Here is an 18281-nt window from a genome sequence, read left to right on the forward strand (position 1 = left end):
GTTTGGGTGCATCCTCATTCATAATCTTCATGCAATTTAAGTGGGGAAGGGAAGGCGATATCAAGTCTGCTGATGGGCCCCGTTCTGGCCTTTCCCTGGTTAAGAGGCCTCTTTTTGGAACGGCCTTGGTAAACTGTGAGGATGCTGCTCCATGTGCCTTCCACTGGGAGGGAAAGTGTGAGCAGTTTCTTGGAAAGCAGGAATCAAGTGTTGTTTAGCATATACTTCACACACACACACACACACACACACACACACACACACACACACACACCCCAGGATTAAGACGACATAGAAGGAAAGGTAGGAGAAAGGTGCCCATGACAAACAAGGATGGAGAATAGCACGAAGCTTCTAGAAGGACAGTGCACTCCTTTACTTTTCACCAAAGTCTCCTTGTACGTGTTCAAACTCTTGGCGGCTGTTGGCTGTGCCTCCATACTGGTAGGCATGTTCTATTGCTCTGGGGCTGTTGGAGAGGTGGCAGTGAGAGTCTCTTGGAGCCTTCTGTTCTAGAAACTTCAGGCCAATAGGATCCCAGGCAAGAGGTTCATCCTTATTTTTCTTTCCCTGTAGGAAATGAGTGGAATGGAGAGAAGACAGTTCTGAAACTGGTAACAAAATTTAACATGTAACGTCTTTATCCTTAATAAGAATACAAAATTTGCAAAGTGGCTACTCCTTGTGAGTTTTCTGTTCATGAACAACCAGGCTACGCTTCCTTGTAGCACCATAAACAAGCGACAGCAACAGTAACCACACGGCATGATAGCAGACCCAGGATTCTAGTCTGTGATTGCAAACCAGCACGCAAGTGCAACTTTAGAGATAACTGCTCTAGCACTCAAATTAATTAAATATCCTAAATAACAGTGACCAATGGGGAAACTGGCAATAAAATAACCCTGAGAGAATCAATCAATAAAATCTCCACGTAGCCACACAGCATCACATTAACACATAGTATTGCTCATACATGCTGTGGAAAATGTTAAGATATCGGGGCTGGAGAGACAGGCTAGTGGTTAAGAGCACTGGCTTCACTTCCAGAAGACCTGGGTTTGGTTCCCAGTATCCACACGGCAGCTCACAGCAGTCATTCGCTCCAGTTCCAAGAGATCTCATGACCTCTTCTGATGTCCTGGGTTACCAGACACGTACATGGTGCACAGACATGCATGCACTCAGAACATTCATACATATAAAATAAATAGATCTTTAAAAAGCTTGAAAATATTTAGGGTTATTTTTTTTTAGCAACAGGCTGTATAATGAAATTTTATGTGACCGAATCAATATAGAAGAACATTTTAGAATAGAATTTTTTCTTTGATGATCTGTTGGGCCTTTTAAATTGCCCCACTGATGCAAACATGTAGTGTTGTGAAACTATTGGCTAATATTTAATTATAATGCCATCTTTATTTCTGAGGCAAAATAAAAGTGTAGAGAAAATTAAGTATGTAATAGTTTATTCACTATTTAAAGCAAACATTTATTGGATGAGTAGAGGTGAAGATGAAAGAAATCAATGTTCCTGCATGCATTCTGTGGGTGCTATGTAGTGGACACTCTGTGGGTGCTATGTGGTGGGCACCCTGTGGGTTTTATGTGGTGGACACTCTGTGGTTGCTATATGGTGGGAACTCTGTGGGTGCTATGTGATGGGGCACCCTGTGGGTGCTATGTGGTGGGCACCATGTGGGTGCCATTTGGTGGGCATTCTGTGGGTGCCATGTGGTAGGGACTAGAAATGTTTAAGAGCTGATAATTTGGAGAGGCAGGTCTATAAAAAGAAACTGGGAATCAGGTTGGTGACAGAGAGAAAGGTCTTTAAATGATGGGCTAGAGGTAGAGTTTTGCTTTTAGGCAATGAGGAGCCAAACAGGCTTTAAAGCAGGGAGTGGCCAGATTTGACTCACTCAGGAAGCTGACAGGGAGATGTTTGGCAGCAGGGAGGTTTGGAAAGCCTGGCAAGGGGTTCAGTTATATTGAGTGCAATCATTTCCCGTCTCCCTAATTCCTGGTGAAGTGTCAGACCTACACATGTTAAAAAAAACCAAAATCAAAACCAACACCAACTCCATCTCTCTCTCTCTCTCTCTCTCTCTCTCTCTCTCTCTCTCTCTCTCTCTCTCTCCTCTTTTTCTTGTTCTTGCTCTCACTCTCTCTTTTCCTTTCAGGTTAGTTTTCTGGCTTTTATTCTTTCTAGAAAGCTCCTTTCTCTGTACACATCTGCTCTAAGGCTTACATATCTGTAGTCAATCAGAACAGGCTTGTTTTTCTAGGTTCCTTCCCAAGGAAGAGGATTTCGTAGGCCTGCTCAGTTAAGGGCATACATACTGGTCCGATCACCTATATCCAGGGAGTGGGTGTCACAATCCTGAACCACAGGACTTACAGGGTGTGTAGGGAGTCAGTTCTCAGAAAAGAGTGGCTAGCACCGTGACCCTATCAGTGAACACACTGTTATGTTACAAATGAAAATTTCCCAGTTCATCTTAAAACTTTGAAAAAAAACTTTAAGCATGGAACATAGTTGTTTTTTTTCTTTTTTTTTGACAGGTATTTTCAAGTACCTGTGAGGAAACATAAAATTAGTGTTACCTCTTTGAAAATGTGATTTGCCTTAATCCAGTAATTCTATCTCTTGGAATCTATTCTAAAAATTTATTCAACTATGCACTCAGAGGAAGTGAATGTGAAAATAAATTATTCTAATCTAAAGCTGTGGAATAATCTTTTACATTATAAAGATTTGTCACTCAGTTTGGTACAATAAAACGCTGATTGGCCAGTAGCCAGGCAGGAAGTATAGGCAGGGTAGCCAAACTAAATGATGGGAAGGAAAAGGGCAGAGTCAGAGTCTCAGGTCAACAGAGAGAAACAAGATGAGAATGCTGTACTGAGAAAAGTACCAAGTCAAGTGGTTAAATATAGCTAAGAATTATGTATTAATTTTAGTGTAAGAGTGTAGATGGAAGTTTCTGTCCCACACAGTCCTACAGCTGTTCAGTCCCAAAGAAGCACACAGAGGCTTATATTAATTATAAACTGTTTGGCCCATTAGCTCAGGCTTATTATCAATTAGCTCTTACAACTTAAATTAACCCATAATTTTTGTCTATGGTTAGTTATGTGGCTTGGTACCTTTTATTAGTGAGGCATTCTCATCTTGCTTCCTCTGTGTCTGGTTGGTAACTGCATCTCTCCTTTCCTCTTTCCAGAATTCTTTTAGTCTGGTTGCCCTGCCAATACTTCCTGCCTGGCTACTGGCCAATCAGCATTCTATTAAACTAATACAAGTGATGAATCTTTACAGTGCATAAGAGCATTAGCCCACAGCATAAGAGTTAGCTAGTAACAAGCCTGAGCTACCAGCTGAACATTTATAATTAATACTAAGCCTCAGTGTGTTTATTTGGGAGCTACTGGCAGGACATAAACTTCTGCTTACAATCCAAACCCTTTAATGCAGGCTTGATAAAAATTCAAACCAGGGCTGGGTGGCACATGCCTTTACTCAGCACTTTTGGGAGGAAGAGGTAGGTAGATTTTTATGAGTTCAGGACTACAAAGTGAGTTCCAGGACAGCCCCTGTCTCTAACAATCAAACAAACATTCATTTAAAACAAAGATGGCCAGTTTTTCTTGGTAGCTATTGACACATCCTTATAATTTACATGAATCTTAGTTACATTTTCTCCCCATGGGATTAAGAACAACTAGAAAAGGCAAAAATATGGATAATCTGTTCAGAGGCAGTAGATAGGCTGTGGCATTGAATAGGCAGCCAGAGAAATTGAGAGAAGAGAGGAAGTGGAGACAGGAAAGACTGAACAAAAATTTTAAAGGAGAGGGGGTGGCTAATGTGGCCAGTTTTGGTAATGGGCTGGTGGGAGAGGAGAATATGTGAGCATGCAAGTGAGCATGATGAGATGAACAGAACAACAGAGTGTTGATCACACAGGACCTATCGGGAACTGTAGGGACTTGGGAGTTCCGCTGAGTGCACTGGGGGCGGGGGCACTTTGATGAGTGCCCGAGACAGTGTGCACGCATAGGGGTCTGGATGCTGTGCCAAGAACAGATGGTAAGGGGACAAAGTAGAAGCCAGGAGCCCTGTGTGGAAGATGGTGCAGGATCAGGAGCACTGACGGAGCTTTGTTGAACCGGCGCCAAGGAGGGAGCCGGGGAATATTAGACGGAGAGAATGGGAAGGGACCAGGGCTCTCGTTTGTAACAGAACCAAATCATGCGCACGAGTAAATAAAGAACGGGGGTCAGAGGTGAAATTTCACAGCTCATTGTTTAACGAATGGGCCGTTCACATCCACCTGTGCATGTGGGGGGAGGAACCCAAAGGTTGAGAAGATAAAATGTAGTAATATTTTATCCGTATTTTAATAGATAAAGCTTGCCTGGAGATCAGAGTGCAGAGCCAAGCCACCAGAGGCCAGAGAGTGGTGGCACACACCTTTAATCTCAGGACTCAAGGCCACCCTGGGCTATGTGAGATTGCACGTCTAAAAAGAGAAATAACTCACGCGAAGTGTTCCCAGCCCTCGGGGGTCACATGCCTTCAACCCCAGCACAAGCGAGGTGGAGACAGGAGTTATATGGCTGGGCAGAGAGAGGTATAAAAGGCAGAAGGAGACAAGAGTTCATTGCAGCCTGAGGTCTGGTGGAGAGCATTGCAGTTTGCAGTTACGCTGAGGACGGGGTCACCCCTTTGTCTGAGCCTTGGTAGAGGTTAGAGCTCTCTAGTGGCTTGGTTGCTTTGCTTTTCTGATCTTTAGCATGAACCCCAATATCTGTCTCTGGGATTTTATTATTTGTGTTACTGTAAAATAAACTTTAATGATTTTCATGACTATGACAAAGGCTGAAAATTATTGTTGAAAGTAGATTATAGTTCTAAATATTAAACACACACACACACACGCACACTGATAAGAGCAGAGCTATTTTGATAGCCTTTAATGCAAAACCATTAGGATTGGAAGTAAACAGCAGACTCTGCTCCTCTGACAGCAATCCCTGGGGCAGTACATGCTACAAGCTGGGCCATCCGCTGCTACCCAACCCCTCTTCCACCTGGGCGCATGCGTCAGCGAGAGCAGGGTCTACAGCGCAACCGCGTCTGGGATTGTAAGTACACAGCGCGAGGGCCACTGTGGGTTCGGCACAGTGCTAGCGGTTGATTACCTGCTTATTTGTTTTAGGCTTTGAGGAATTTCTTCCTTTCTTGTGAAGGAGAAGCAATGGCGATGACTCAATGGGACACTCGTAAAGTGAAGTGTGGACCTTTTCGGAATAACGCTGGAAATCTTCCACCTCCACATCTCTATCCAGCCTGCGTGTAAGAGGAAGAAAATCATCCTAAAAATGCTGTCTGTCACTACGTAATGAAAGCTATGGCAAAACCCTGCAGTGGTGGAAATGTAGGTATGTGTATATTGAGTTCGTGTGCTAGATCCTAACCTATCTTAACAGGAAGCCTAACAGTCAACTAACACTGTTTTTTGGGCATTTCACATTCCGGCTGACAGCTGTCCTTTCCTCTATACTCTGAGTGACCAGGACCATGCCTGTGTCTCTTCGTCTGTGTTCAGTTTCTCCCTTGCTTGTCTTATATCCTCAGAGCCTCTGTTGTCTCTTAACGATCTAGATCAGTGACTTTGTTTAAAGCCAGGCGTTAAATTAAGAAGACCTTGAACTTCGAACAAGGATTTCAGAATGCTTACCTGTAGTTTCCTATTAATAGCCAGCACAAAATAAAGTGCATATCATATTTATATCTTGTTATATACCAGGTGCTGAACAAGGTACCTTAATATGTCTTGTCTTGTAAATTTCTGTGACAAGCCTACCAAGCAGGTGCTCTTGTTATCTGTGTTTTTCAGGTGAAGAAATGAAGGCTTGTTTAGCCACAGCAATACAGGAATCAAAGATCAAGAGACTTACTATCCTAAGTATGTCAGTCGCTCAAGCGCATGAACGTTTAATTGCTATCTGGTAAGGATCGTAAATTTCATAATTATCAATTTTACTAGTGTAAACATTTCACTTCTGTATTGATCAATATCCATCAGGCCCATTCGCTGGTTAAAAATTAGTATACCTGGTAAAGTAGGCATTGCTTATGCATCCGGTGAAATTAGCATAGTGAGGACTAATGGGTGAGCCACCAAAGTAGAACTTCTTCTCGCTTGTTTGAATCTGTTCCGCTTTTTTGCCTGTAAGAGTCTCAATCCGTTGGCTTTTGTCTACTACCAGTTCATATCTGCAAAGGAGAGAGGTTTTATACACAGCACATCTCACCCAAACATTACTTTTCACCAGACATCCAGGTTTTCTCACAGGGCCGAAACGGAACGTCTCCTTCATGAAAAGACAGATTCCTCAGGAGGCCCAGGAGGAAATGACTACACACGCCTATGTGTAAGACGGATTCTCCAAACCGAGGTTGGAATTTAAATCTCCGGGCCGAGAGTTTTTTAGGGAGAACCAGAGCCCACCTCTGGCAGTCGTCACATGTACCTGAGGTCAGTTTCATTGGCCAGCACAGTAGGGGCTGATCATGAGAAGCAGAGTCTGCAGACACTGTCCCACCGTTTACTTCTGATGGGAATATTCTACACAAAGAGTCAGGGCAGCAGCAGTCTCCGAGAGAGGGTTTTTTTAAATTTCAAAACATTTTGTTTTATGAAAAAGAAATCCCAGTAATATATATGTTAAAGATGAACCTAGAGCTTTTAAAAATGTGATCATAAATGCAACACCCTTTACTGTTTAGATTGAAAAATCTAAACACAACCAGTATTGGCTGAACCCCTTCTATGTGAAAAACTCTATTCGCCAAGTCCTTGGTGTGCACTGCCAGCACAGAGATGAAAACGGATCTTTTTATTGACCGCCCCCTCCCAAAGTGTCTGTATTGGTTAAGCAACTTACTGATGGTGTCTTTGGTATCTCTTGAAAATGAATAGTACCTTTTTGGGAAGAAGGTAAGCTGTTCCTTCCATTACTTTTGGAACACTAGAAAAGCAACGGTACAGCCTAGGAGCCACAGTACTTCTGACAGAAGCACACCCTGGAAAGGGAGGTCCTGCTGGGAAGTATAGGAAGGGAGGAGCTATACCTTGTGGGTGAGACGGAGGCAATGATGAAGTGGGGTAGCCCATCATGGTAATGATTGTCTGCCGACATAACCTTGGTCTTCTTTACTTCCATGACGACAGTCCCATTGTCCAAAGAGATGGAAAACACATCAGACTGAAATACAAGCACATGTATTTAAGTAGGGCTCTCAGGATGAAAACCGGACATGTTTTCAAAATCCACTTGATAGCATTGCTTAAAAGAACACACAGGGTGCAAAAAATTTGCTGATAGGATAATTTCTGTGACTATCAATGACTAAAGACTTTTGCCTAAATTAATGTGGCTTGTAAAAGTAGATGTGGTTTAGGGCTGGCTCAGTAGATGAATGTGCTTGCCCGGAAAGCCTGATGACCTAAATTCAGAAGCCCAGAAGCCATGTAAAAACCAGATCCAGTAGCATGCATCTGCAGTACAGTACTGCCATGGTGAGACAGAAAGTGTCGATAGGAGTTTGCAAACCTGGAGTACACATGGACCTGGAAAACCAAGAGAGAGCTGTCTCCAAACAAGGTGGAGGAAGGTGAGAATGGATGCCTAAGAGCTGTGCTTTGACCTCAACACATGGTAGGATATACATGGTAGTTATACATGGTAGGATATACATAGGTATACATGGTAGGAATACATGGTAGTTATACATGGTAGGTATACATGGTAGGTATACATGGTAGTTATACATGGTAGGTATACATGGTAGGTATACATGGTAGGTATACATGGTAGGTATACATGGTAGGTATACATGGTAGGATATACATGGTAGTTATACATGGTAGTTATACATGGTAGGTATACATGGTAGGTATACATGGTAGTTATACATGGTAGGTATACATGGTAGGTATACATGGTAGGTATACATGGTAGGTATACATGGTAGGTATACATGGTAGGATATACATGGTAGTTATACATGGTAGGTATACATGGTAGGTATACATGGTAGGTATACATGGTAGTTATACATGGTAGGTATACATGGTAGGTATACATGGTAGTTATACATGGTAGTTATACATGGTAGGTATACATGGTAGGATATACATGGTAGGTATACATGGTAGTTATACATGGTAGTTATACATGGTAGTTATACATGGTAGGTATACATGGTAGGTATACATGGTAGGATATACATGGTAGTTATACATGGTAGGTATACATGGTAGGTATACATGGTAGGTATACATGGTAGGATATACATGGTAGGTATACATGGTAGGTATACATGGTAGGATATACATGGTAGTTATACATGGTAGGTATACATGGTAGGTATACATGGTAGGTATACATGGTAGTTATACATGGTAGTTATACATGGTAGGTATACATGGTAGGTATACATGGTAGGTATACATGGTAGGTATACATGGTAGTTATACATGGTAGGTATACATGGTAGGTATACATGGTAGGATACACATGGTAGTTATACATGGTAGGATATACATGGTAGTTATACATGGTAGGATACATGGTAGGATATACATGGTAGGTATTCATGGTAGGATATACATGGTAGGTATACATGGTAGGATATACATGGTAGTATATACATGGTAGGTATTCATGGTAGGATATACATGGTAGGTATACATGGTAGTTATACATGGTAGTTATACATGGTAGGTATACATGGTAGGTATACATGGTAGGTATACATGGTAGGATATACATGGTAGGTATACATGGTAGGTATACATGGTAGGTATACATGGTAGGATATACATGGTAGGTATACATGGTAGGATTTCATGGTAGTTATACATGGCAGGATATACATGGTAGTTATACATGGTAGGATATACATGGTAGGTATACATGGTAGGTATACATGGTAGGTATACATGGTAGGTATACATGGTAGTTATACATGGTAGGATATACATGGTAGGTATTCATGGTAGGATATACATGGTAGAATATATTTGTAATCTCTTGTAGTCTCTCTCCCTCTCCCTCCCCATTCCCACCACTCACATATTTCAATGGAAAAAAGATACTCCCACATTTTGAGCTGAAACTCTTTGGTGGTTATGTCATGCCAAGAGATGGCTTAGTCTCAATACTTTCTTAACCTAAGCATTTCTATCACATTGCTCTCATTGATCCCCTTGAAAGAGAGTGTGTCAGCCTCCGGGAGGATGCAAGTAGATGAAGAGGCTGGACTTAATTCACTAGTATGTTTTTTTTTAAAACGTTTCACTAGATTCATCGAGATAGAAGAGACCTTTCAAGAAGCAGAAGTTACTTGTTTTCTGAATTTGCTTACTGCTCATTTCAAAACACTGGTGGATGATAATGTGGTTTCCCTTTCCTTACATGTACACTAACTTTTAAAGTCCGCTGTCAGTCCACAAACCCCAACTGCACACCAAAACCGCCAACGGTGACAGAAAATAATTTAACGGACGAGGGTACTCGGAGACAAGCATTGAGGGCAAAAGTTGTACAAAATGCTTTCTGTAAATCCACACGGATGCTATTGATTTAAATTACATTGAAAATAAAAATGACAGAGCTAGGGGAGATTCATCAGTCTACAAAGAGTTTGTTGTACAAGCATGAAGAGCCCATTTGATCCCCAGAACCCATGCGAACAGCTGGGCATGGTAGCTTATACTTGTAATCCCAGCCCTGGGCAGATGGAGACTGGCAGATTTCTGGGGCTCACTCGCCCCGCTGCCAGTGAGGGACTCCTTTTCAAAAACAAAACCAAACAAGTCCAAGGCAAATGGCACTTGAGGAAGCATGACACCTGAGGTTGTCCTTTGACCTCAACATGCACAAACACCCGTGTGTTCATGTACATGTTAAATCTCTCAATATATACAAGCAACAGAGACAAATTTTTAAAAAATGGCAGATACAGGTAATTGTAAATAGCAAAATTTGCTTTCAAAAACTGTGGTATAGGCAGAGATGTATCGTCTGAGTCTTAGCGTCACCAAACCTCTACAGAGCTTTATTTTCACGGGAATGAAGATTGAAGTGGGCATCACACAGGGTAGGCCAGCTCTCTGTCACTGAGCCACAAACCCAGTCTTTTATTTTTGGCTTAAGTTTTGTAAACTGAGCTTGAGTATCCTGTTGTAAACTCAAAGGCAAAGAAGAGTGCAACTTTCTTCTAATTTATAAACTAAATCACTAATGTGTTTGTTCTTACATGCAGAGGCTATTGCTATTATGGTGCCATGGATGCTTTTGGCAGGTTGTAGATATATGTGGTTTCTTTCACAAAGCAATAACCTAAAATGTTTAAGACAAAATAAACATGAATAGGAAGGAGATCTACTACATTGAAATATTGCTCTCAAAATGGTCAAATAAGGAATTTGTGATATATAGTAATACTCTTCCATATAAAGACATCAACTAATAGATTTAATAAACCTGACAGCTTCTATATTTGAAGCTAGTAGAAACGAACAAAAAACGATAATTTCAAATGTCTGCGCCAACTGTAATGTCAAGTGAAAAATATGTGTAATTTTGTTTAATGATAAAGTTAGAGGTAGTGCTAATACGACTGTGGTTTGAAAATGTTATTTCAGTTGGAGAAAATAAAGATACAGTTTTCCACAATTGAGTCTATGGATTCTTTGAATTCTACCCATCAGCTCCTGAGGGACAGGACTGAATTCCACACTAAGATATGTCTATGGTTGCAATAGTGGCATGAGTGTTATGGATGTAATCAATTGCTGTCTTTTGGGATTTAAGGCCTGGTCTATAGAAGCGAACATATACCTAGTACTGCTGACCTGGCTAAGAACCTCTGGTTGGGAAGCTCACAGGCCCCAGGGTGAACTTACTACTATCACTCTGCTAAGCAGACATAGTCTCTAACTGCCCTCTAAATTTTTATCTCAATACCCGGAGAATAGTACGGTTCTCGGATATCATCAGAGAAGTTTCATTGTGCAGTGGATGGCAGTCAACCTAGGAGCTTATGACTAGTCAGAGTGTTCAGAGTGTAAGTTCATGGGACATTTATGTCACACCCTCCCCATGAGACTCATGGACCATCAGGGGAGAGGGGGTGTAAAGAGCCAGAGATTGGGGAAGTCTGGAGCCAAAGTGTTACCTACACTCCTGAGCGCAGGCACCTTTGGTGGCCTCAACAGGGCCTGTGAAACATCAAGCCAGTCAACATCTAGCATGAGAAGAAGGGGTTCGTGAACCCCACCCCAACTGTGGAAGTGCAGTCTGTTGATGGCTTCTGCAGGAGGGAGTCAGTTTTCTTAAAGGGTATGGCCTCTGTAGGTCAACAGTGTTCCAGTGGCCGGCCTCATACCCAGGAGTACATGGGCAGCAGAAGGCAGACTTGGATGTTGGATCATTAGTAATGGTCACATCACCAATATCACCCACCAACATTTTATCCAAGCCAACTGGCCCAAGAGAACTTTTAACAATGTTGGCAATGGAAGCTGCAGACATAAATTTCTGGGAGTGGATCGCTTCCCCAGTACTGTGGTCCCTTAACATGGACAGAGGGCCCTCCATCTTCAGGGATCCTGGCCAACCTCACTAACACCACACATATCTGGTATCTCTGCTCTGATGGTGGTGACCACAGTGTGGAGAGGCCCGAGTGAAGGATTTTTTTATGTATAGGAAAAGAGGACATTAGTTGGGTCTAGGGAGGGAGGGAGGTGGGATGAAGCAGGAGGAATTAGGGGAAGGAACAAACATGTGTGTGTGTGTGTGTATGTGTGTGTGTGTGTGTGAGAGAGAGAGGCTATAATGAAATACATTGTATAAAATTTTCAAAGAATTAATAATATTATATTAAAAATATGTGTATTGCATATTTAGCGTCTGATAGTCTCTGTGTATTTGTGAGCTAAAATCTGAATCAAAATTCACTTTCAGCTTGCACGAAACTTGTTTCTGATAGACAAAACAGCTACACAGAATATCCTCAGAGGGAAACAAGTACTTACCCCTGAAGCATAGTAGAACAGTAACCCATTTGGCTGTAATGTTCGGAAATTGAAACCTCCTTCGAAGCCATCAAAGAAAGATATTTTCTGAGTTGAAGCAATAAAACTTTGCCCGTTGAAATATGCTCTGCGAGATATCTGTATGAGAAAAGGTAAACATAGTGTTTTCTTTGGCACTTACAGACCGTTTATGTCAGTCTTCACATACAAAGAGCCTTGCTGCCGGGGAAGCAGTTGGTGTTTGAATTTGGTTTCTGCTGGAATTCAGGCACGCTAGCTTTCTTCCCGTGTTCCTACAGCAGCTGGACTTCAGCTTTCCTATTTCTTACACCCGAGTGACCACCAGCGTCTGAGCAGCCTCTGCTGTCTGTGGATACCCCATCCACTGAAGGCTGGCGCAGCTGCACAGGTGACAGGAGAGTCCCACAAGCCTTTCTAGTTTAATGAGTTTTCTTTCTCCTGGCAGCAGAAAGGAACCCAGCGAAGCAGAGGAGGTTGATCTCACTGTCAAAAGTGATGTTTACCCCTGAAAGAGCTCTTGGCTGAATGGTACTTACCAGAGAGTCTTCTGGGCATCCGTAACCAACTCCTAGGGTTTCTGTCTGCTCCAGTAAATTGAAATCTTTCTTTTGGAACTGGAAGCCCTTCATGCATCCCCTGAAGTTGATATCTAGGGGAAGGTGTGCTCTCAGGGTCCTGGAAAAGGAAAACAGTCCTCATGGGCACAGCTGTGCTGATGATGCTGCACTGCATACAGTCCCTTCAGAGCTCTGCTTGCTTACCGTCATAGCTGCTTAAAAACCATCTGCTCTCAAGCTCTGTTTTGATAAGCACACAGCTGTGTTGAGCTGTGTCAAACCTTGGTGTGCAGCGGACTTTGCTCCAAGTCAAGACAATTGCTTACTTCTTTATAGTTTTGAAAAAATTAGCTTACATTGTCAATTGCTATCTTTATAACAAACAAGCGATGCAGATGGAAACGCTACTTGTTCTTTTTAGAGTCTTGAGATTGATGTATTACAGATTAAAAAATACTCTGCTATCAGAAATTTTATTGGAATTAGAAAAGCAATTACATTGTAAATACTAAGTTAGGACTTGAACTTGTGTTTTTAGACTTCTACTAATGGGGTTGGCCTTATTTGTAGCATAGTCTAATCAAGGAAAGGCAGAGATGGGTCTTAGAGAATGCCAGACTGGGGGTCTGGGTCCCAGGGTCTGCACAGGCCTGCAGCAGATGGGTTCCTAGAGCTGAAAGGAGACATAGGCACAAGCCCCTATTCCTAACACAGAAGCTATCTCCAGTTGATAACCACTGGATATCGGGGTAGTAAATGAAAAATAAGATTTTTTTCCAAGCGAATCCCACTGAAGAAACAAACCACCACTATTAAGGGAAGGCCTCATGCTTAGCAGCAGATTGCCAACACAAAATGATTTAAACAACATTGTTGGAGGTTCTTCGCTTCATGATGTTAAGTCAGGGCACTTAAAAAAAAACCCTTTACAGGTGCATTGTGTATATTTGTCATGGTTTCTGACTTTGTGACTTTTAGGGGATTCCTGTGGGCACCCACACGTGTGTCTGCATCTGTATGTGTTTCTTGTGATTTTTCTTGTTTGGTTGTTTTGTCCTATCCTGGTTTGTTTGATTTTTGCTTTATCTTATTTTATTATTCCTTAGATGCCTGTTTGTTTTCTAACAGGAGACAAGAAGGGTGTGAATCTGCATGGGAAGGGAGGTGGGGAGGAACTGAGAGGAGAAGAAAGAGGGAAACTATCATCAGAATATATTGCAAGAAAACATCTATTTTTATTAAAAAGTGGAAGTAAGAGACGTCTTATCCTTCTGATCAGGGATGGCATTCTTGTCCAGTGCTCGACTTAGTTTCTGTCTTGCTGGGTATATAGGAGGTGCCCAAGAACACGACACTTGGTACTGAATGAATGCCATAGTGGTTTGGACCAAATCACAGTGGGTTAACTATGCGGAGGATGAATGGCTCTGCTGTGTTCTTCCTCCACAGGTCAGAGCTGGAGGGGAGTGTTACCCAGCGGGCAGACATAGTGGTAAGTTCCCACAGGACAGCATTGGAGGACTGGAAAGGTGTTTAATTTGAAAAAAACGTAGGGAGCCTCTTTCAGATATGGTACTTTGCAACACGAAAGGACTCAAGATAAATAAGAACTTTATAACAATTGAAATATTAATACACACATATTGCCTTCTGAAGTAATAAATATGTGTATAGCCTTCTGAGGTAAACGTTTATACAGCACTAAATTTACTCAGAAGTAATGCTAACAGAGAAGTAAATGCTAATAGAGAAGGGTGTTTTGGTTAGATGAGGGGTGGATTCCATCATCAGTTCTTGCTTAAGTAGGGGATTTTTTCTTTCATTCTTTAAATGCTTGGGCCTGACTTCAGAGTAGTTAGAATTTAGGTATGCAAGGGGCTTTATGTATAAAGCTCTCCAGGTTACTCCAACAAGAGTCACCATACAGGATAATCTCAAAGCTGCTTTTAAGCTTTAAGGATCTCTGTTTCTATGAATTTATTTATTTTGAGGTTTACTTATTTCAATTTTATATGTGCGGGTATTTTGCCTGTGTGTGTGTCTATGCACCATGTGCCTGGCTTGTGGAGGCCAGAAGAGGGTGTTGGATCCCCTTGGAACTGGAGTTACAGATGGTTGTGAGCTGCCCTGTGGGTGTGGGGAATCAAATCCAAGTCCTCTGGAAGAGCGGCCAGTGCTTTTAACCACTGAGCCATCTCTCTAGCTCTGCTTCTATGAATTTAATGCACAAAAAGAGCTCAACTGTTGAATACAACAGGACAATGTGTCAGTGCACACAAACCATGGCCTCTTGGGTACCCGCAAGAATGGACATACTGTCAGATACTAGTGAGTTCAAAATAAGTTTAAAGACTAAATAAGAAGTGAAAATATGCACGCTGTTTCATCTCCACGTGATATGTTATCTTCTACTCTTTCTCTTCTTGAGAAATACCGCAGGAGACTATGTTCTAAGAGTAATGTTATACTAATGACATAAGATGCTGATTTAAGGGTGTCAGAGGGCTGGCTGTAGGTGGCCTGAAGGTCGATGGATACGTTTGTCTATACCTATGCAGGTGTGCAAAGGCAGCAAGCAAGGATGCTCAAGCTTGTCATGGGACCACTGGGTATCGAATACTCATTAGTATATCATTAGCAGTGAAAAGCTATGAAACAAGAGGGCTCTACCTGGATTGCAAAACCTCTTGGGGGGCACCCCCAATGTAGATGTCTGTGAAAGGTATTTTCTTCTTTTCGTTGTCCATGCTCTTGACATGTCGTCTGTCAACTACCAAAATCATTTTCTTGTCATTGTGGTAAATAATTGAGATCTGGAAGAAAGGATGCATTGTAAGGCTCTTTAACAACTAGTTTTGTTTTTTAAAGAACACTTTAATGTATTTTAACTAGCCTGGTTGTAACCACCAGTGTTCTTGTTTGTTCACAAGATAGGGAATAGATTTTCCCTTTTAGTCACAAATATGAGAATTATGGCTTTTATGTAATGTAAATGAACAGTTTATGTTTCCTAAGGAAGGGTCCCTTTTTGGGAAAAATAACTAGCATAGGCTAAATTTTTCTACAAGTCTTATTTTTTTCATCTATCTTTTCTTAAAAAACAAAAAGCTTCGTTAAGACATCCTTGATTACAAAACCGCACATATTTTGAGAAGTAACACAGTTTTTTCAGTTTGGACTTATGAAAACCCCCACTATGCCACCAGCCCAATCAAATGAACAATATCTAATATTTCTTAAAGTTTCATTGCTTCATAACACTCCCTTGTGGGGTGTGTGTAAGACATATATTATGAGATCTATCCTCTTAATAATGTTTTTTTTCTTTTGTGGTGCTGGGAATGGAGCCCAGATCTTCTGTGGGTACATGAATGTGTATGACTATAGCTATATGAGTGTTTAAAATAGCAAGCCTGAAACTTGCTAGGACAGAGCTCTACCACTGAATTACATGTCCGGCAACACATTCTAATTATTGGTATTTGTAATAGCATTGTGTTATTTAGCAGATCTCTAAAATATATTCATGTACCATAACAAAAACTTCCTATACATTGGACAACTCCTCATTTTCCATTCTCTCTAGCCCCTAGCGCCACTATAGCCTAAGCAGGCGCTTTCTGGGTTGTAGAATGCATGCTACCAAAGTGTCAGTTTTTCGCACCATTTGTGTATTATTGTGAAGTACTGGGTTTGTAAAAATAAATATAGAATTATTGTTAAAACGACAGTGAGTAGTTTTAGTGAATCTGCAAAAATGCTGGTCAGACGAACAGTCAAGTCCTTCTTTTATTGAAAGTCACAAAAGAACTGAGCAGGAAAAACAGCTGGCTAACAACTGCATTTGGATCCAACTTAGGAGACATTACATCTTTTATATGTCTTATTAAATTATGTAGTTAAAGTAGTTGAAGATGTAGAAGAAGGATATTTTCTGCAGACTATAAATATGGTTGAAGACTAATGAATCTACTTCTGGGATCCTCTTCATGAAGGTACTCACTAGCATGGCTACATTCTAGAGACCAAATTCAAGAGAAAATTTTGTATTTACTTATATTACCTCTTTATATTAATGAGGCTCAAAGTATAAATAATAAGGGCTATGTATTTGAATCCTGACATGTTCAACAGACCACACACACACACATACGCACAGCATTTTGTCAGTCTGTTATTGTAATCAAGACATTTAAGATTAATAAGAGACTTTTGGTCAATGAACCCCTTTTAATGACAAGGGGACTTCTACTGACTCGTTTGTTAGAAATTCCACCACGTGTTTTCCTGGGGCAGAGTAGATGAGGGCATATCAACTGTACTTCAGATGTGACTATAATAATTTGCTATCCCGCTCATGGTATTTGGCCACCTGGTCAGATACACAGATATAAGGGTCAAAACCCAAACACACCCAAAGTGCAATGACAGTACCTCATGGTATCTTGCATCATTAATCTTGGCTTTTTTCAATGTGTCTTCAAGATGTACGGGGCCGTTGCTGAATCCAAAGTCATAGAACACATGTAGGTAGCCATTGCGCATTTCCAGGCTGAAAAACATGCTCTGCAGAGAGAAAGCAACTGTAAGACAGGAGCATCCACTGTTAGGACAGTGGAGCAGATGTAGCTGAGTTTGAGAAATGATATTAAGATTCTTTATTAATGAAATTCCTTGAAGAATAGTCTCATGAAATTCTTATAATAAGGAAAATGACAATTATGTTCCCATCAGCATTTATTTCTTACAGATTACTAAAAGCACTAATATTTTGACAAACTTTAAAATACCTATCTTCTTTTGTTTTTATGTTACCCTACAAACCAAGGCATGGAAAAATAAGTCACGTTACTGACCCTTAATTCTCCAAGACAAAGTACCACGCTTTTTTTTTTAAACTGCCTGGTCATTAAGCAACTTTCAAAAATATAATAGTCCCAAAGATACAATTGTATTCATTTGAGGATGAAACTGGTAATACTGAAAAATCATTCCAAGGTAGACTAAAGAATTCCTCCAAAGTGCCAACCAATACGGATACAGGAAAAAGAAGATCTTTTCTGTATTATTTTGAGCCACTAGATTTGCATAAATGAAGATGCAATTAGAATGTACTTGGGCCAGATGATGTTAAAGAATATACATAATTCAGCAGCTGTCAAATAACTTGCTGGTTGGGTTTTCTCATTTCAGAAGATAATTCATAGATACAAGAATTGAATAAATTTAAAAAATAAAGTATCATGGTAAAATCTTCATTCTATACAAAGTGATCTCTTGAAGTTTGTTTATTTCTTGACATGGGAAACAATCCCTGGGGTTGGGGGAAAAGGTCTTAACTTTTATTTACATCCTTAAAAAATCTGAAGTAACTGGGTGATGGTGGCGCATGCCTTTACTCCCAGCACTTGGGAGGCAGAGACAGGTAGATTTCTGAGTTTGATGCCAACCTATTTTACAAAGTGAGTTCCAGGACAGCCAGGGCTACACAGAAAAAACTTGTCTTGAAAAAACAAAACCCAAACCAAAAAAACTCCACCAGAAAAAAAAACCCAACTGAAATATAGAAAGAAAGTGATCTTTG

The 18281-nt window shown here is 40.9% G+C and overlaps 1 protein-coding gene across 2 annotated transcripts in view; it reads right to left on the reverse strand.

Annotated features, from left to right (window-relative positions):
* The window catches only part of Lama4 (laminin subunit alpha 4), a 151505-nt gene that overhangs the window by 15245 nt on the left and 117979 nt on the right, over positions 1–18281 (reverse strand). For both annotated transcript variants that reach the window (XM_075945457.1, XM_075945449.1), the window contains exons 24-31: positions 17132–17263; positions 15368–15510; positions 12677–12815; positions 12120–12257; positions 7145–7278; positions 6125–6286; positions 5209–5356; positions 380–570 (exon numbers count right to left, since the gene is read on the reverse strand). In XM_075945457.1, the coding sequence (XP_075801572.1) occupies positions 380–570; positions 5209–5356; positions 6125–6286; positions 7145–7278; positions 12120–12257; positions 12677–12815; positions 15368–15510; positions 17132–17263 (1187 nt within the window). The remainder of the gene's footprint in view (positions 1–379; positions 571–5208; positions 5357–6124; positions 6287–7144; positions 7279–12119; positions 12258–12676; positions 12816–15367; positions 15511–17131; positions 17264–18281) is intronic.

The sequence above is a fragment of the Microtus pennsylvanicus genome, chromosome 1 (assembly GCF_037038515.1).
Source record: "Microtus pennsylvanicus isolate mMicPen1 chromosome 1, mMicPen1.hap1, whole genome shotgun sequence".
NCBI lineage: Eukaryota > Metazoa > Chordata > Mammalia > Rodentia > Cricetidae > Microtus > Microtus pennsylvanicus.